Source organism: Pteropus vampyrus, unplaced genomic scaffold (genome assembly GCF_000151845.1).
Source record: "Pteropus vampyrus isolate Shadow unplaced genomic scaffold, Pvam_2.0 Scaffold278, whole genome shotgun sequence".
Classification (NCBI taxonomy): domain Eukaryota; kingdom Metazoa; phylum Chordata; class Mammalia; order Chiroptera; family Pteropodidae; genus Pteropus; species Pteropus vampyrus.
In genome coordinates, this window is record NW_011889059.1 from 431550 (window position 1) to 452648 (window position 21099).

Sequence of the window (21099 nt, forward strand, 5' to 3'; positions counted from 1 at the left end):
TAAGTGACCCTTGCTCACGGCGTGTAATGGAGAAGTGGTTTACAGTGATTTAGTTCAATGCGAATCAACAAATGTGTTAATTTATTTTGATTCAAGAATAAGGAATCATGGCTTCAAATTATCGGCATAAACTGAGATCACTGTTCCCTGAATCAGTAGCTGCTGTACTTGTAAAGTGAGAATACCCGCAGCTGGTTTTTCAAAAAACTTATTTGCCTCCCCAAGATTTATGGGGCTCATAGGCACTGTACGGCACGCTGCTAGAACACAGCTCACTCGGACATGCGTTCAGACCTCAGTCGTGGCACTTAAATGCACAAAATTCCTTCACCTCTCTCCATTTATACAGTATGGATCACGCATGTATTCTTTTCATTTGGTAGTTTTGACATTAAATGTAATTTCATGTGAAAAGCACTTGGCATTATAATTGACACATGACAAGAATTCCGAGTCACGTCTTACACATATAACGGAGTACATATACAGATAATTATAATATAAAAATCCACGAGATAGAATCTATTATAACCCATCTATGTATCTAAGAAAATGGACAGATGGACTAATAGATGGAGACAAAGATAAGCATGTAAAAAATCTTGTCCCCAAGCTTACACCCTAAAGGGAAGAAAGACATACAGAAAAGTAAACACCAAACAAGGCGGTGCGCTTGAGAGCTTTGAACCTGCAGAAACATTGCTGTAGATACTCAGGAGACAAAAAGAGCAACTTTAATTAAAATAAAGCCTTCCTCGGAGAAGGGTAAATTCAACTTAATTTTAAAGGGGTTACGATCATTTCGATGGGGCTGGAAAGTGAGAAAGTAGTTCTCGGCCGGGAGTCAGCAGATCTGTTCTGTAAAAGGCCGGTTGGCAAATATTCCCGGCGTCGTGGGCCTGAAGCCGCTGCTGCAACCCACGACAGAGTGAAAAAGCAGCCACCTGCCGTGAGCGCCACGGCTGCGCGCCAAAGCCGGGCCCTGGGCGGGTTTCTGCCTCCACCTGTCGTTCGCCGCGCCGGGCCCCGCTTCGCCCACATCGCCTCCCACATCAGCGGGGGACTCATCAGAAATGTAAACCAGTCGCGTTACCGCCCAGCTAAAAACACTTCAGGTGTCTCTCCCATCGGATGCGGAAAGAAGCGTGAGCTGGTGCACGCCGCATCCTCCCCCAGCACGGGCGGCCCTGCCTCGCGGGGTGCCCGGCCCCCCCCCCCCCCCCCCCCCCGCCGTCCTCAGCCTGCTGCCGTCCTCGCCTCTGTGCCCCTCACCCCTGTTTGTGCATGGACGACTCTGTCCCTCCAAAACCCATCCATCATGTGAAGCTCCTACGGATTTTCTCAGGCCGCACGGACTTAAGTGCTTAAACTATACTAGTTATAAAGTCCTCTAATCACAAGGTCACAGAATCGTCTTCTCCTCATGGGATCTGGGGTGCCTGACTCCTCAGACTTGAACTAAGTGCCGGGGATGTCGACTGGAAGGACTAGAAACCAGAGTCAGGAAAGCAAGTTAGTTTCTGTTGTGATAGCCTCAGCTTGACGTAATTATGGACCGAACTAGGATCTTGGCAGGAGGAGCGGGCAGGAAAGAGTGGGTGCCAAAGCGTCAGGAAAGGAGGAACGTGAGAGCTCGTCCACTGAGTGCAGGGGGCGCGGGCGACCCTCAGACACCAAGCGTGGGTGACGGGAGCCAGGCAGCGTCATGAAGAGAGAGTACAGAGCCAAGATGAGAGACAGGGAGGCTTGGGGGTTTCTGATGCCCTGTGCTGACGATGCCAACAGAACCTCCAGATACAGGTGTCTTCTAGAAAGTTATAAATATGGGTGGGTCTCTCTGGGGTGGAGTTGCTGGAGCAGATTTCAAGGTGTTCTGCCTTTCTGCATATTCTTCTGTGTAAGTTTTCTGTTGGTTGCAGTCATAGTAATGGATGATCCCCACTTCTCTCTCTCCCTCCCCCCACTCTCTCTCTCTCTCTGTCACACACACACACACACACACACACACAGAAAAAGGACTGAAAAAATGCTGGCGGAATGTTCAAATGACTTTGCAGAGAAAGAAAGAGGAGATACAGAAGGCAAGTGAGAAGGTGCAGTTAGAGACAGCAGGTGAGAAATAAGAAATAACATTTAGGCAGACGCAGGGGAGAAAACAATACCAGAAAGGAAGGCAGACCCGCGGTGCAAATATTGCAACAGGTAACGGAGACTCGAGACTCAGAAAGTCACGCTTTGATAAATTTCAGTAGCATCTTTGGATAGCAATGGGGGAGAAAATCAGATTGAAAGATTTGCAGGAACGAATGGGCAGAGAAAATGTGAGGTAGTGACCCACTCTCTCAAAACTATGGAGGGAAAAAAGTGAGTCAAAGCAGAAGTTCGAAAAAAAACACTAGAATCATTCATTCAGTGCACTCACTCATGTTGCAAGCACCGTGCAGGGAAGAATGTATTAGAGAGAAGACAGACTTGAGGCAGATAAAATTTTAAAAATCTAACGTGAATTTAGTGACTTTACATCCCGATAATTGTGTTAGAGGCACGTATGCATATTAACCTGGCGCACAGCAGGTGGTCAATATATATTTAAGACTCACAAAGTGTAAAGTAGTCATCTGTGTCCCACTTATACTGATGGACGTGGAAGTAACACTATGGCACTTCCAGGCCTGGTCTCTCAGAGCTCGGTCAGCTTTCACTTGAGGTGCTCAGAGCTACAGTGTAAGATGTCCGGCTACCCTGCTAACGGACCACACTGAGAAGCCTTGAGCCCACTAGACCAGAGACAGGCCCCGCTGACCACAACCGTTCAGCCATCCTTGCCAAGGCACCACACACGTCAGTGAAGCCATCTTGGACTCTCTGGGCCACCCAGCTACCTGACGAATACCACTGAGTATCACCCGTCAACCACACGACTCAGAAGACTCTCCCATTGAACCCTGTTCTAAATCCTGAACTACAAAATCATGAGTTGTGATAAAATATAAATACAATTAATACATAAAATAAAATTTCAGCACAATAAATAAAATCATTATTGTTTTAATTCTCACTTCAGGCATAGTTGGTTATTCAACAATAGATAACTACAATAAGGCCATGTGTTAATATCACAAAATTTCTAGCAAAATTAAGCATTATATTCATTTTCTAAAGACTAATGTTGAATGAGAAAAATAATCCAAAGGAAATAATTTACAAAGGCAAATGTACTGACCTGATAACTGCGTTTGTGGAAGCATCAGCGTCTGAGGCGTTCACCAGTAAAACGTCTGTTCCCGTTGGTGCATCCTCAGGAACCGCAGTGAAATACATTTTACTGGCAAAAGTGGGGACGTTGTCATTGGCGTCATCTACTATAACATGGACTGTCCCAGTTCCAGTCAAGGCCGGGGATCCTAGACAGAAAGGAAGATCAAGTCTCGATATTTACGAAGTACAAAAACAACAGCAATGAGCAATAATTAGCTGTAGATGACACTACTGAAGAGAATTTAGAAATGGCTTCGATTTCTGAACACAGACAAGTGATGGAATGAACTTTAATTTCGTGACAAAAAATATTTTTATTTATGAAGTTATAGTGCAACTCTTTCCTACTGATGCTGCACAAAAAGAGTACGTCGACTTCTCGTTCTGTTTTGAAGGCGCAGATGCAGCAACGTAGAATGCAACGATATCATTGAAACACCACAGAAGAGGCACTGCTGGTTTCTCTGCAATCACATTAAAACAACTCAAGCCAGATTTGGAGGACACCCATGGGCGCAGAGTAGCTGGCGCACCTGCTGTAAACGAAGGCGGTGTCACAAACTGTACCGCGAGCGGTGACTCTCGACGTGAAGGTCAAAAAATTTCCTCTGGATTCCTGACGTCTTTAAATTCCTGTTTCTGTACCAACAAGAATTCGTTTGTAGGAAAAATCAGCTTCAAGGTTATATCTCAAAACTGGAAGCGTCTGCTTGCGGGAAGTCATGTCCCGTCAGTGAGCTGACCTGGAACCATTTCTGTTGCATCTATTTAATATTCAACGTAAATGTGAAATGACTCGTTCTGACCCCATCACAGTGAAAAGCCGACACATAACGGGACCTTGGACACACGGAGTCAGCGGCTCCTCGTGGGGAAGGCCAGGTGCCCTCCCTGGTCAGAGTCTCTGCGCTGTCCCACAAGTAAAAGCCAAATCATCTGCCTTTAGCTGTGTTTTCAAAATCACTTTTAAACTTTAGTTGCTGTAAATAGAAACTCCGAAGATCTGTTGAACTGTATCTAGAATAAAATAAGGCCACAGACCTAGTGAGGGAGCTGGGATTTGATCCCCGTGACTCAGATGCGGAGCTGTTTACCGCAGGCAACGAGCCAGGAGGCGTCGCGGGCAGCTGGACGGGCGCTGCTCGGCGAGGGGTGCTGGGACCCCGACGAGCTGCGCCCAGAGCTCAGCACCAGGCACGAGCTCCGTGCAAAGTCACCTGTGAGGGACCCTCGCTATGTGCCAGTTGAAGTTTGTGGGCCATTGGAAGACAATAATCTTGTCACAGAATTCGAATTTCTCACAAGGGACATATTAAAGCTAAAATAAATATTTTCAGGAGTATTATTGATGGCCAACGTTTGGCCTAAATCTCCTAAATGTGTGTTTAATTATATACAGTTTGGCAAAATGGAAATTAATGGTCTGAATCATGTTAGCATTTCTCCCTCTGGTTGAATCATAAAAAAACTTAAACTAGAGAATATCTGTGCGTGTGTGCGTGCATGTGTGTGTGTGTGTAAAGGGACCGCCATGGGCAGAAGGGGGCACGTGATGACTGCAGAGAGGGGGTAGCTCAGCCAGGGGCCCGGGGGAAAAGGATGGGGGGTTTGGGACTCTCATTTCTTACTGACATCGTACTTCACCCACTGAACCTCGGTCTCCTCACTGAGAACCTTCCCCAGTGAGGGCTTCGGGGACTGTAACGTGCTTAGGGTCACGCCGGCTCGTCATCAGAATGTACCCTAAATTACTCATTTTTCTTGTTCTTGTTTTACAAACAAGAAAAACGAAAAACACTGACACATACATGATCCGTTTTTAATCTAAAAATTTCTGTGTCATAGCTCTCAGAATTTTTGTTCCCCCATAAAAGTTTTGACTCATCCCAATGATAACATTATTCAGGAAAACATTTTGATCACCCTCTCCTCTTAAAGATCCCTCTGTAGTATAAGTCTATGAGACATCCAGCTCTCAGAAATTTCATGCTGGCCTTGTGGAAGACGTATTGAATTGGAAATTTTAAAATGCAAAACTTGAATATTTTTGATGTGCACACTGCTATCTAATCAACTCGGATGTGCTTGTTAACAAATAACCCAGTAACTGCCAAGTAAAGGTTTTATCTTTGGTATTCTAAAGTGTCTGATGACACACACATGGAAAACCACATAAAATTATGACTAACTCATTTGGTCAGAAACATGTGATTTTTTTCTTTGTCTATAAACTACACAAATAGTGTTGCTGATGTGTTCTCTAACTCCGTGTGCAAAAAGAAACATATTGTTTACCCAGGATAATGTGCAGCAAGTTCAAACTTACTGCCTTCGTATCAGAGCAAGGCTAACACTTTTCAGATTCTCAAAGCACTCCAGGGACAAGAGATGGTTCCGGCTGGAGACGCGGCCCAGTGGCGGTCCTACGTCCCCGCGGGGCCTCCTGGGACACGTACATAGGTCCCCAAGCCCCGCTTCTCTGCTTAACAGCTGCCACAACCACCTTCATACGCACGGGGGTACACTTACACTTCACGCATGGATGACGTGAGGCACGACCTGTCTCCTACTGCCTCATGCTGCCTGAGCAGACATGCAGGTCGATCTGTTTTGTTTTTCAGTTTTACAAGGAAAACCTAACAAAGACATTATTCCAAATCCCTAAGTCTTTTTCTGAGATTTAATGAATCTCAAATTTGAATTCTGCCTACAAATTTTTTTTTACTCTTGGGCCTAATGCCCCACACCCCACTCCAGCCTCATACTTGTCCACTGGTGGTACGAGCTCCGAAGTCACTGCCTGTCGGCGTTGGGCAGGAAGATGGGACCGCGGGAGACACTGGCAATGCCCCCGATCGGCAGCTTGCTCCTCAGACGACTTCCTCTTATCCCTGCTGATTCAGCGATAAGAGGAAGCCATGTTTCCGTTGCTCTTTTTCTGAGTCTGTCTGCTGGCTCCCCTCAGCTGTGTAAAAACTGCTCTAAGGCGCTTACGCTCCTGGTTCCCAACATTCTTTGGTTCTATCTCCCGTGAAGTGCTGCACGACAGTCCCTGTTATTTCATCTTCACTCCAGAACTTTCTGCTGGCTCCAGGCTGATACATCCAACTTTTGAGTTACCATAGAGCCCAAGATTAGTATGTCAAAAACTGAAATCATAGTATTCCCTGTAAACTTGGCCCATGAATTTGAATATAAATTGAATACATATGTACATATACAAAAATGCATACATATTTGCATACACATTATTGAACACTTATTTGATACCAGTTATATGTTATGAGCATTTTATATATGCATTCCTCATTTAATTGCAGATTTCATGAAGTAGCTATTATTGCTTAATTTTTTTTAAATAAAGAACTTGATACGAAGCATTTAAGCAATTTACTTACATTCAGCCAGAGTGGGCAGAGAGAGAGCCAATTTTGAACACTTTGAAAAAAATCTTGGCTCTGTTCGTTGGGCTCAGATAAACCGCCACTCCTGTGGCCGATATTTCACCCTATATTATTATTATTAATGTACCTCTGCCGTATCCTCTATTAGGCTGTAAGCTAACTGAGAACAGGAATGATTTTGTTTAATCCATCTTTATATAAACCCATATTGCATAAACATTAGGCCCTGTCCCTAATCTGCATTAAGTCTGCCTTTGATTCTATATACGGGATTCTGGTCTAGTGATTATATGGCTCACAGTTCAATAAGCTGAACACCTCTGGCAATACGCATCTAGGAATATAGCCTTTAGCCCAAGGCTAGATCAGAGAACAAGACCGCAGACAAAGGTCCACGTTTTGGAGATCGTCTCCTGCTTATAATCAGAGTCCCAATTAATCCTGAATCCCATGAGAAGAATCCGAATAGTTGGGGCTAATGTTTAGCTTGGATAGATCTGATAATGATGAATTATATAGTGAGTGGCGTAACAGGGCAAGATTGTTCAGTTTCATCTGGGATTATTTATGAGAACCAGATGCTATCAGAAAGAAGAGGCAGAATGCAAACACAGACTCCTGGTGGAGGACAGTGAGTCAATAAAAAAGGTAGAAGAGACAAATGAAATAAAAAGTCAAGGTCTCAGAAATTAATAATTGTAGAGGCTGGGAGGGTTCAGTGGACATTTGAAATACAGTTGAAGTAAGATAAATTTAAAATTTCAATTTGTAAAATTATATGTATCGTCTGTATATATATATATGTGTGGACGTATGTATGTATGTATATGCTCTACATAAATATACAATAAACATGGGTAAATTGATAGGAACCTTCTGAAATTTTTAGAGCAAATAGCAAAGAATACATATGATTCTGAAAAGCATTTTTGAAAGACTGCAAAAACAGATCACACATACACACATATAAACACACAGAAGAAGACTGATCACAGCTTAATCTTCCAATCGCCCATAATACTGTGAGTTGTTCTATGCTTTGTCAGAGTCATATTTTATATTCTTGAATTAAATTAGTATTGCCTTTTAACACTTATACCTTAATAAGCTTAAGCATATCAATGAATACAGTTCAAAGAAATTTAAAATAAAATTTTAAAAAGAAAAAAATTTCAAGCAACTGCTCTATCAGAAAATACATCTTTAGTAAGTATAATGAATGAGTCTAAATGACTAATTAAAGTTCAAACTGCAGGCAGATTACTTTTTTTAAATGTTAGCTCCTATAAATTAAACATACATTCCTGAAACGTGAAAAACTATTCAGCAGAAGATAGAATTTTTGCTTCACTTAAATCTGTTGCTTTGCAACAAAGCCGATTTCATTCTTGACATCAAACATTTGGTGAATGGGTCCCCTGACTGGTCGTGTTTGTTGTAATAAAGTATTAGCTTCTTTTTTCCCATGAAGTGAATGTGTTTTTCTCACAGTAAGTAAGCCATCCACTGAAAACACTGAAATTCAGCCATTCTTATTAACATTGAAGATTACGCGTTCAGATTTAAATTTAAGTCCAGAAAATGTACAAAGCAAATAAGTATGGAATATTTTAAACATGACCAACAGTTTTGTATTTTAAAAATTCCAGTTTTTACTAATTAGTTCTACAAATGTTTATAAAAATTAGTTATATACACACTTAAGTGACACTTGATTTTTACTTACTTCTGAAAATAATTTTATCAAAAACAATACATATCCTTCAAAAACTTCTTATTAAAATAGAAGTGACAAGTGAAACTAAAGAAACTATTTAGTAATGCTATGAAGATGACACTACATAACAATGTGAATGTATGTAATGCTGCTGAACTGTACGCCTAAAAATGGTTAAAATAGTACATATTATGTTATCCATATTTTACCACAAAAATGTTTATGACATAAAATATAATGTTAACTAAATATTTTATCTCCCACATAAAACATGTCACAAGCAATTACTCTTTAGAGGACATTAAAAAAAATTCTCAATACATGTTGAAATTCCGAAGCCCTAGAGATAACCACCGAATTCTAAACACAACCGGCCTCCTGCCTACTTAGTGAAAATATCAAATTATATATTTACGGAATACTTATCAAAATAGGGCACAAAATGATAAAGTTTTAACAAGACGAAATGAGAGGACTTTTGAAAAAAATTCTTCACTATAAGATCGAGTTATTTTCCGAGTTATTTTCTACAGTATTTAATGTTTATCTTTTGGGTAATATAAACTTCTTTAATATTGCATATTGCTTATTTCCGTTACAAAGCTGGGTTTCCTTGGCATACTCTGATTTATAGCTTATGTGAAGTGAATGAAGAGTTGAATAAAATTATTTTACCAAATTTTAATTTTAGGTGATATAATGGCAATTCTAGCTCTGATTTAATAAAATTTTATTAACTCCGTTTTTTTGGTGGATTCTTATCTGAATGTACAAATAAAATTCTATCAGAGTAGCTGATTCAAAGAAAATTATTCAAGTAAGTGATTTATAATAATGCCTATGTCACTAACAGGTATGGTCCAGAGATTTGCTAGCAATGAGAGGAAGTAAAACCATCGCCAGTTATCACCCTTGGAGACAAATATTCTCTGTCAGAGTCGCCAGATTAGGGCCACCAAGGAGGGGCTCACGCCCAGCCCCACACCGACAACCCAGAAGCTAAGCGGGGACGCTTGGCTCTCCCAGAAAAGGCCGGGGTCGGCCAAGCAGCATTTGACTGTCACCCAACCTGTCCCCAAACCTTCCCTTGCTCCATTCAGGAAAGTAGCCTTGCTCTCATCAGGCAGCAAATGCCGGTACAGCCTCCTAGTTCCTGCTCGCACCAGCCTATAAAAACCTGCCTTCTTCGGCTCTTCAAAACAACTTTCTCTCTGCTGGGCTGGATGCTGCTTGATTCATGAACTGCTGGGGACAAAGGGGGCTCCTACATCAGTAAATTGTGTGTGGAAATTTTTTCTTTTAATAACTCCGTTGGAAATAACCAAAAGTGCCTTAAACTCAAATATAGAAGCACATTCAATGCGATATCTTTCCAGTAATTGAAGGTAACCCTAGCACTATCCGATTTACGGAACCTCTGGTGTCCATGGAAAATTTTCAAGTCATTTTCTTTATTAAAAATGTTCATCAAAACACACAAGGCAAGCTCTTCTCCAATATTTTCCCACAAATAATAGTGACAAAAAGCAACTGTCTTCGGATGTAAAATGTCATATTCCACATTTCTGACCTCTCTTTTGATTACTGCGCCATTATAGGGCAATGACCCCCTCAACTAAACAATGTGACAGAAAGTATTAATTCAAAATGCCATCACATCCTCACCAAAAAATAAAGCATGGCAGCCCTTTTAGCGTTTAGAATTAACTTTTGCAAAAGTATCATGTTTCCCTCCATTAAAAAGTCATTTCCAATCCCTGCATAAGAATGAAGCCCATTCCCTCCTTCAGTCAGATGATAAACATCCTTAATTAGAGATGCTGATAACCAAACGTCTCCCCTCAGCCCTATTCATTATGCTGACACATAGACACTTCATAACTAAACCTTTTGGCCAAAGCTATTGCCAAATATCTCTATACCCTTTAGTATGTTAGACTGAGAACAGATAAAGGATAACATTTAATTTGTATGCAGATTCATCTTCCACCCCCAAATTAAATGCACACACGCGCACACACACACACACACACACACAGCCCAGCTGACTTACTGTGTGTGCATGTATGTGTCTATCGTGCATACCGCATTTTCTTAGCGTAATATTTAACATTTGTTTTACACTCTATGGTTTATAAATCCCTTGGATATGCATTTCTTGATCTGATGAGGAGAGTGAGCCTTTAATTTCAAATTGATTAATATTCTTATTCTACCAGTTGCTTAATGGCAGAAAACATAAGTTGGTGCTTTTGTTTTTGTTGGGATTTTTTGGCTTCATAAGCCAATGCTCTTTTAAACATAAAAATTATATTTAATCCAAAGAGAAGAAAGTCTTATAAGCATGGTCTCTATAAAGCCCGGCACGGCAGACAAGCTAACAGACGGGAAGCAGTGAGTAGTGTTGAAGAAACTGTCCCCTGATCGGACTGACTGGCTTCAAATCCTGTTTCACTGGTACTCAGCTGCATGCGGTGTTTGCTTTCTTTAATACTCAGTTTTGTTCTTGTTCTTATTTTACTCCATAAAATGGGAATAATAGGATCAAACTTACAGATTACTTGGGATAACGTAGCACAAATTCTGGCACAGACAAGCACTCCGTATCCACAGGATGAACATCACCTAAAAGTTACGACTTTCCAAATTCTATCGATCCTCAAATATCCTCTCTGAGAATTAAACTTTCATATCTATCTACCTGACGTCTCCCGGATATCTCATAACGCCTAAAATACAACAGAACCACAACAAGTTATAATCTGTCCGAAAATCTTTTCTCTCTACATCTCCAAATTTCTCGGACGAATACGTAGGGTTCATACTCGATTCATCTCTTTCGCAGACTTCCTACACCTCCGATTCCACTTCAAGTCCAAATGGCTCGATCTTCAAACTGGATAAACACATAACTACTTCATACCGCCTCTCGCTGTCACCTAATTTCAAACACTAGCGTCCTCTCAGGGTTGACTGCAATGGCCTTGTAATCATCAGCTCAGTTTCTATTCCTCTCCCCAGCAACCGTCGCAAAACAGACCTGTCCCAACTCTCCCGTGGCTCCCTGTTCAAAGCCCCGGCGAGGCTCCTGTCAGTCTTTGGACGAAGCGAAAGCTCCTGCTCTGGCCTTGTCGGCCTTCTTCCCAGCCACTCTGCTTCAATTCTCGTCCCCCTTGCTGCTCGCTGGATGTGACAAAGCCAGTCCCCGCCTCGGGGATGTTTCATCTGCAAGCGACACTATTCAGCTATTTTACTTTCTTAACTCGACGTGCTCATTATCAAAAACAACACCTCCGATTCCTCGCTCTCCAGCCGCCTAACCTGCTTTTCTAACTTCATCGTACCGCACATCACGCCCGGTCTCTACGCTATACTTTGTTTACTGTCCATCTTTTGGACTGGAGGGTGGAGGCGTGTACTTCTTCGCTAGCCTACCTCCGGTACCAAGAAGAATGCCTGGAAGAGTCTGTTCTGTCAATATTCTCTAAGAAAACTATATCGAGGTACTTGTTATGTATTAATACGGCCCATAGAAACGTAAGTGTCTCATCAACTATAATCAAAATTTACTTATAAGGTCTATTAAATCATAATTTGGCATCATAATTCGATTTTAATAAATGCAAAATGACGGTTGGCAGTGAAAATCAGCAATATCTCATCATCTCCTACCTGTAAAGTCTAATGCATTTTTAATGTCTCCTACTTAGCATTTAATTTGAACAATGCCTAAATGTAAGCTTATTTTTCAAAAGCTCAATATTGAAATTACTGATTCCACTTAATTTGGCTTTACTTAAAACTATTTGAAAACATTTATTTATTTATTTGGAGAACGAAGAATGACAGTTCAATGTTTTAGTCATTAAAATACACTGAATGGCGGACGGGGGAAAGAAAAGGTTTCTTAAACTTGCATTTTTGGAAATCTAAGTTACGCGGAGCGTCAGCAGATCCTGATTTTAAAATCCAGCATAGGTCAGCGAGAACCCAGCCGGCAGGCAGCACTCCTGGATTTGCGCGCGACTCTGCCACCCTCTGGGGCGGCACACTCTGGCAAACCGCCTGATTACTCCGGCCTCAATTCCCCTCCCGGGAAAAGGCAGGGAATGAGGTGGCTCCCGGCCAAGTCTTCTGGCTCTCAGATGGTCCTTTCAGTCAGATGTCCCTGATTTACCATTTTCTAAACTTGTACTTCTCTTTTCAAATTGCTGCGTATCACGCCCTGAACTGTCCCCGTGACCTCTCTCCACCGTCACAGCATCTTCTCACGGCTTTCTCGCACCCTAACTCAGGGCCTTGACAGAGCAGGGGCAGATATTTTGAATTTACTGCTGAGGGTTTAAGATCATCTTAAGTTTTTTTCTAAGAGACCGGGAAAATTTACTTGTATCGATGTATATCTATTGGAACAGTTTCTTAATGCCAAAATTTCCATAACAAAACAACACGAGCGATTATGTTTACGTAATGAGTCATAGGCCCGTGTATGTAAGCCATACGAAGCCAAAAACCACATCCATTTTTTTCTAGCTAAAAAAGTGCTCGGGTGTTTGGCAGATAGGGAAGGTAGGCAGCACAACACAGAGGAGAGATAAGATTTACCTAGAAACATCTAATACATAACAGAATTGAATAAGAGCCAGAAGGTTCAGCAAAGAGTCATGAGAATCCAGCTCGAACAGTATTTTCAGCACTTGAAACTGAGTTAAGGCCATAAAATGCTTCAATGGGTCCTTAAATACGACTGCGATCTATCACGTCCCTCTAAACGCCACAGAGCCTGAAACACTTGTGCAGCTTTTCAAAGCAGAGGTCAGTCCGAATGACCACAACCAATGTAGCAAAACACTTCTGGACTTTCAGCCATGACTTAAAAAAGAAAATGGCAATTTTCATTGTGGTAGATCCTTTGAAAAATCTTCAAGTGCTAAATATGGACCAGCAAACTAAATATAAGTATGGTAAATGCATATGAACTAACAGCTGCCTATTGAAATAACAGGATAGCGACTAATTGGTAACTCATTATCATTTTTCACTCACTGACTCATTCATTCAACAAATGCGTATGAAGTCCCTGCTACGTCACAGGTTCTGTTCTGGGTGTTTCTGGAAATTCGGTTTTGAATGAGACAGGAAATATACATTCTAGTGGATAATAGATGCTGATGGGCTAAACAAATTACACACACTCATATATGCTATGTCACATGTAAGCGCGTAAGTTTAGGTGGCAATTAGTGTTAGGAAGAAATCACAGCGGAAGTGGTAGAGAGTGACCCTGGAGAGAGGGGGCGTGGGACCCACAGACTGGTGGTCAGGTAAGTCCCCCCTGAGCAGTGGACATTTTACCTGGATATAATGACACGTGACCAAGACGTGGATGTGTTCCCCCTTAAAACAACAACACAACGAAACAGCTGGCTACAGAGTAGAACACTCCAGGCGGAGTGAACCACCAGCGCCAAGGGCCAAGGACAAGAAAAGCCTGCATTTTTAAAGAGCCCAAGGTCAACCGGTACTGGAAATTTGCAGTGATGTTTAGCGACTGCTCTCCACAAGCGAGTCACCTCGGTTCATAATATTTGCTGATTTCTGGGGTGTAAATATTCCCACACTGATTTCACTTACCGACATGCGGCACGGACACAGAGTTGGGAGTGACATGACTGAGCCTGCCCCGTGCACCATGGCGGACACGTGATAAAGGGGGAAATGGTCAGATAAGTGGACAGAGGCCAGCTCGCTTAATGCCATGTGGTCCATGGTCAGAAATTTAGGTTTTATTCTTGGAAACGACTAAGGGTTTTTAACAAGCAATGGGGCACGATGATCTAATTTATGGTTTTGAAGTCCGTGAGCTGCTCGTTGGCGAATGTACCGTGAGGCAGTTAGGAAGCTGTCATATTAGCCCTTGGCTTCGACTCAGGTCGTGGCGGTGAAAATGAAGAAAAGTAGATAAATTCAGGACTTTTCGAAAAATGTATGATTAGAAGCAGTCGACTTGGAAGTGGATTTGTTGAATATGGGATACAGAGAAAGACGAATGAAGAATGACAACAAGGCTTGCCTCAAATCGTAGACAGGTTATTTATGGGGCTCAGGGAGGCAGAAAGGAGGCAGAGAGTTTTATTTGGCCTCACTAAGCTTGAGATGCGCAGCCAGCGTGGTGACGAACACGGACAGTTAAAACAAGCCCTTCTCTTATTTACCCCTGCCGATAAGTTGTTCAAGCGGGATTAGTATTTATGTTCTGTAGATGTGAACATGCCCAAGGTCACGTAGCTGGAAAGTGGGAGACATGGGATCTGAACCTTTTTCTGAACGATGGAGCTATGTGTTTCCTTCTAGGATATACTTCCATTTTGTACATTAATTCTCTGAATTAATATTTTTAAAGTAAACTGCTCTGGGTTCTCTGATAATTCCTGGCTACTTACTATATTAAAACCATTATCTTATTTATTGCACATAAGAGAAAACAGTGAGGGACACTCCTGGAAGGAAGGTGACCTGGGAACAGAAGGCCAAACCACGTGAAGACACCAGCTGCTTGGGGCCAGCTTCCCCCCCAGGAGGAACCGCACAGCGTTGGGCTTTCGCGGTACCAGTGCGACTGTGCCAGCCCCCGGGGGACCTCTACTTGGTACTGTGTCTTTATGTCTAGAAGAAAGGATGCAGTAGTGAGCGATACACAGTGAAGACAGAATAGTCATACTTTAAATTACAGTTAAGCTAAACATCATCTTTAACTGAGTTGTAGCCTCAAGTCATTAAGTTGCTGTTTAGTAATTTAATCCTATAGGAGAAAAAAACGAGGTAGAATTATGATACTGTGTTCTGGTTTTGTTATTCAGCAATTCAGTCCCCCACATACATGAGAGTGTGGTTGTAGCTCATTTTAAGCTGTAGACAGGAGTATTTAGAGAGATTCCAGATGTGCTACTCTGTAGCCATTCAGTCAGTAAATAAAAACACGACAATAGTGGAATGCTAATATTTTCTCCAAAAAAGTATTCAAAGATTTAGAGGTTTGCTGATAAAAAAATACTGCTGCTTCAGTTTCTGCCACATTGCCGAGGCTGACCCATCTCTGGACTGACATCAGGTAAGAATTTAAAAAGAGCAAAGTAAAAGTGATTTGTGAGCTAAAGAATAAAACTGTCAAATATATTTTTTTTCTTGTTTAGAACACTTTGATACTTTCCTGGTTCGTAGAAGACTACAAATTTGAGAATAACATGGCATCTGGGGTCTAAACGCTGCCATATTTTTCTGCATTTTCTCATGTCAACTACCAATTTGACTTTTAAATCATTGCAGTGAACATGTATTTTACATCCTGTGTCAGAGACTTCACTCCTGAAATATTAAACTTCAGATTCTGAAGCCTGATGTCTAAAACTCTCACGTTCTTCCCTAAAGTGGTTATTTGTGATACCAATAGTACGTAAAGGAACTGAACGTAAAATGACAGTCACATGTGAGTTTCGATGACTTTAAGATCATCTGGTCCAACCTCCCTCACAATTTCTGATTGCTTTCGACATGATCCGTATTAAATGATCAGACACCTAATACTTCACTCTAGAGGCCTCGGAACCACCAGTCCATTTCAGGGCAAGTCAAAAGAAAAGAAGCAGCAGCACTCATAAAAGTCTGTGCTTTGGGGTGAAGTTCAATCAATTCTCTAATTTCCAGGACTGCCAAGCACTGTGACCTCAGGCACCAGTGCCGCCAAGTCCCGTTTATACGTCCCATCTTTCTCCTTGGCATCACATGTAAGGCCTTGAATGACAAACTTCCAAATGCCTTCGTTTCCTGAAACTCTGCATTTTCACTCTCCAGAACTCGTAACTCTCCCGAGTCAGTACTGGGCGGAATCTACACATACCTGGTCTTCACATTTCTCATGCAAAGGCAACAGTCCTTCATAGAAATGAGTTATGCTTCTAGTATCTGTCCTTGTATTAAGAATTCTAGGTCCCTGACCTTCCTCCGAGGCTGGTGGCATCAGGAGCTCGCACTGTTGGCTCCCTGAACCAGGATCTGGTTCCTGCTCTCTCCGCACGTTTAGACCAGGCTCTGTCACATCTCCTTGTGAAAGTCCCTAAGAGGGGGCCTCATCCCCGCCCGCCTGTCCGTCAGAGGAGGATACCTTCAGTGACGCCACTTCGAACTCACGCTGGCTTGCTCACTCTCTCTCCCTTCCATCATCCGTCCCTCCCTCCCCTAATGAAGTGTCCCTTTTGTGTTGTCATTTTGATGCAGAAACAGCATAACAAGGGTTAAGTTTGCTGGCTAGCCCACAAAATCTTCCTTCACCATAATTTCCCTGAACTACAATTTTCAAAATCTGTGGTCTTTTTAAATGGTTAAACACTTACTAGGCAATATATTCTTTGGAAGTTTGAAAAGAAATGTCTAATATACAAAAGAAATTCCTCGTATAATAATATATAAAAATGAAACTTAATATAAAGTGTAATTTAAAAAATGTTTTTTAAACCGATCCATACATGTTTTAATGAGTTATTTTACGTAGTAAGGAACAAGGCAAATATTTCTAAGAATTTTAAAATATTTAAAATGCATGGATCACAATTCTTATTAAAATCATTATATATACTACTTGATGATATATTTAACAACTTAACATGTTGTATCAATTATACTTTGTAATAAACTATCCGTAATTACAATTATCCCCATTTTACTGAGGAAGAGACTGAAATTTCTTTGCCTGAATCACAAAGAAAACTATGACAGCACCAGAATTCAGATGGAGATCAGTTCAAATTCAAAGCTGTTGTCATTATAATATATAGACCGTTCCTGGATTTGCTTTGCAAATAAAATAATTTTGGAAATGAATATTTTTTCAAATGTTACTTACCCACACACTAAAACCTTCCATGTACCCTGAACTTGTCTGTCAGGTACGCTCGGGTCTGAATCCAACTGTTACTTATAAGCTGAGCAAATTACTTAACCACTCTGAGCTTGGGTTTACTATAAGTAGAAACAAAAATAGCTAAGTCTTAAAAACAAAACAAAACGGAAAAAAAAAAAAAAACCACACAGCTAAGTCTTTGAGATGATAAAGTAACATGTAGAAATGGTCAGTGTCTGTAAAACTTGGCATACTCTATGACCCAGATGGCCAAATATCAAAAACAAACAAAAAAACAACCATCCTCTTCTCCTTCACAATCCCCCGCTGGGCTGCATGGGCGCACACAGATTATAAATTCTTTCAACTATTTGGTTGCGAACAGGCATTCTGGTTACCTTCCTTCTCTGCCATGGCTTTTGGCTTTGAACATTCCAAAGCACAAACACTCTGACACAGAACGTCTGTGGGCTGCGCCCTGCCCATCCCAGGTCACCCTGAACTGCACCTCGACACTCACAATCACACCCCGCTCCCGCTCCCCATCCTGGGACGACCTACGCGTGGCACACCCTCTGGGATGCAGGATTTACAGCGACTGACACTTTCGCAAGGAGATTCCTGGTTTTGGACTCTGGTCCCTGCGTCGTCTCCGTGAGGGCGAGGGCTCAGCATTCGCGTGGGCCTGGTCTCCACCACACGATTCCAGTTAAAACTGGAGAGAAAAACTGAGACTGAGATGCTTTGGTCATAAAACCTGATTCTGAATATCTGAGTCTCTACCAGTTTCTACTGAGTTTCGCCCTCTCTTCTCTCCAGGTGGCTGCTGAAGTACGGGATTGATTTGAGCGATGCGATGGTGACTGCATTTTGCACATGAGAACGCTCACCGCCTACCCCCGTGCCTGCTGTCAAGGAAGCACAATGCTGACTCCACACGGAATGAAACGTCCTTCAGATCAACCTGGTTTAAGTTTCACGTGGACACCACACTACATTCTCCTCATCGTTCTTCAGGATTTTATAGTTGCATAAACTGTAACATGATTATTCACACACATTAAAAAAAAAAAAAATACAGAGAATATTTGCTTTCTTTCATAAAGCAATAGACTCAGAAAATCACACTCCCAAAAGTAAATGCAAGTACTATACAGAGAGAGCGGCCTCAGTTAATACTGAGCGGCACTGTCATTGGAATACTTAACAGAAATCTGTCATCACTTGTCATCTCGAAATCTTCTCCTTTTGTATGACAAAATACAATGGTAAAATAACATGATATACTCTGAAATTGGTCTTACATAACGAAAAATATTAATATGTTATGTTCATAAAGAACATTCAAATAACAGTAAAAACAATTCATTTGAAAACAGAGTTGGTCTATATCGGTATCTACACAGCTACATGAGCGTTTTGAGTACTTATATATATTATTTCGTGTGTGTGTGTGTGTATAATTCCAGTCATTTGAGGTTCCAACAAAATCTGCCTTGGCTCAAAACAATTTCAACACAATTTTTAAAAATATGTCGACATTATTAAGTTCTATAATACTAAGTGTGACAATTTTTATAAATAAATGTTACACGAGAACAATGCTCCATGATTCATTAATATCTTGGAAATCAATGGTTCATTTAATCATTCGTTTATTCAACAATATTTAAGCAAGACCTACTTTCTGCAAGGCATAAAGATTCCTTAAAATTTTTTAATTGTTTCAATTTGAATAAATGATATTTATGAATAGAGTCAATCTATGCAATACAAAGGAGTGGTAAACAGTCACATCACTCTCTTAGATTGTATTTTGTGCTACCTGCTGTACAACTTTACGTGGTCTCGATTTTCAACACTATAGCTAATACTTTGCTTTCCATTGTTTCTGTTGTAACCCATTACACTGCTCAGTGAGAACCCTGCGCGCTCACTGAATCTTTTTGGAGTTCTCTGTGGCTTCATCAAATGCCTATGACAGCTACCTATCATTTTGCAGAACCTAAAGACCAACAAGGTCGAATTTGCCCCCACCCTCTTCCTCCACAACCAGTTAGAACCATCTGGATGTTTACGTACTAGAAATGCCCCACGTAGCAGAGTATCAGGTCACCCCCAGAGGTACTCGGGCGGCTTACAGAGCAAGGACACATTCTGTCTCACGGGAATACAGCTTAGACTGTAATGTGCTTAAGCCCTTACCACTGACATGAACTCCACCAAGTGATATATGTGCTACAAATTATATAGATACAACCGGAGTGCCCAGTATTAGTAAATTTCAACGAATATTTAACGGCAGATAAAAATGCTTTCATTTACTCGTATTATGAAGAAAATTTTCACAACCAACCTGAATCCGTAGCTGTGATCATCAGGACAAAGTGCTCCTTCGTTTCACGGTCCAAACTCTGTGTTACTCGGAGTTCCCCACCAGCTGAGAGAGTGAAAGCGTTGTCTTCGTTGCCACCAACCAGAACGTAGGAGAGTTTGCTGTTAAGACCCTGATCATCATCTCTCGCCACCACCTGCGGGAGGGGACAATGTGTGCCGTGAATGAGAGCAAAACCAACACGACGGAGACCGCAAAACAAAATGTTTCAATCAAATAATAAGGCAGCATTACATATACCGATACTAAGATGTTCCGAAGACATATTGTTAAAATTCAAGTAAAACAATTCAAGTGGTACAGAGTAAGTATGTATTATTCGTGTAAAAATAGGCATAAAATCAATGCATAGCTTCTCAAAAATTTTTAATAGCGGTTTCGTCTAGGTAGTTGGATTTGTAAAGAGGGAAGAGAGAACCATGTGTGTGACAAAGTGTTCAAACTTTTACACCATTTTCTTTTCTTACTATGTGCAGATATTACCGTTACAGTAAAACGAAATTCAAAAACGCAAATCCATAAATGCGTGCAACATGAGCACACAGGAAAGAACATGACTGAAATGCCACATTCCACGCACGAGGAAATCGATAGGTTCTTAGTTGCGATTTTCCTAAACCTTTCCTTTTCACGATTTGCTGTATCTGCAATTAGCGATTAAGAACGGGAATGAGGAAGAGGTGGGGGAAGCGTGAGCAGAGTTAGGTGTCTTCTGGAGAAACACAGCACTTGCTTTATTAAATATACTGACCTGAAGAACCGTCCTGGGCAGTGCCCCTAAATTCTCAGGGACGTTTATAGAGTACGGAGAGAGCTCAAAGGTGGGAACAAAGTCATTGCTGTCCAGAAGGACGATGCTGACCGTGGAGGTGTCAGTCCTGGGGGTGCTGCCCCTATCTGCTGCCTGAACAGTTAAAAGGTAAGTGGAGGTCTTTTCCCTGTCCAGTGGCCTGGCCACCGTGACGGCCCCTGTGACCGAGTCGATCCGGAAGTCCTGGTCGGCGTTGCCGTCCAGAATGCCGTAGCGCACCTGTCCGTTGGTCCCCTCGTCGGCGTCGGCCGCGCACACCTGCACCACGTCCGTCCCCGTGAGGGTGTCCTCGCCCATCTCCACTCGGTACAGAGCCTGCGCGAACGCCGGGCTGTTGTCGTTGATGTCGAGCACCACGACCACGACCTCGGCCGACGAGGACAGCGCCGGCTGCCCCTTGTCCGTCGCCAGCACCGTGAGCGTGTAATTGGAGACGGCCTCGCGGTCCAGCTCGCCCGTGAGCCGCACCTCCGCGTCGATGGTCCCGATGCTGAACTTGCTGCCCGACGGGCTCAGCAGGGCGTACTCCACGTAGCTGTTCGGGCCGCTGTCCGGGTCCGTGGCCTGAGCTTTGAAAACCACGGTGTCGAGCGGCGTGTTCTCTGGAATGTACGTCAG

General features: G+C 42.1%; 1 protein-coding gene across 1 annotated transcript in view; it reads right to left on the reverse strand.

Annotated features, from left to right (window-relative positions):
• FAT4 (FAT atypical cadherin 4) overlaps positions 1–21099 on the reverse strand; it is a gene marked incomplete at its 3' end in the record, with an annotated part of 162370 nt that overhangs the window by 41833 nt on the left and 99438 nt on the right. The window contains exons 6-7 of the mRNA XM_011375891.2: positions 19632–19806; positions 3224–3404 (exon numbers count right to left, since the gene is read on the reverse strand). Coding sequence (XP_011374193.1) covers positions 3224–3404; positions 19632–19806 — 356 coding nt within the window. The remainder of the gene's footprint in view (positions 1–3223; positions 3405–19631; positions 19807–21099) is intronic.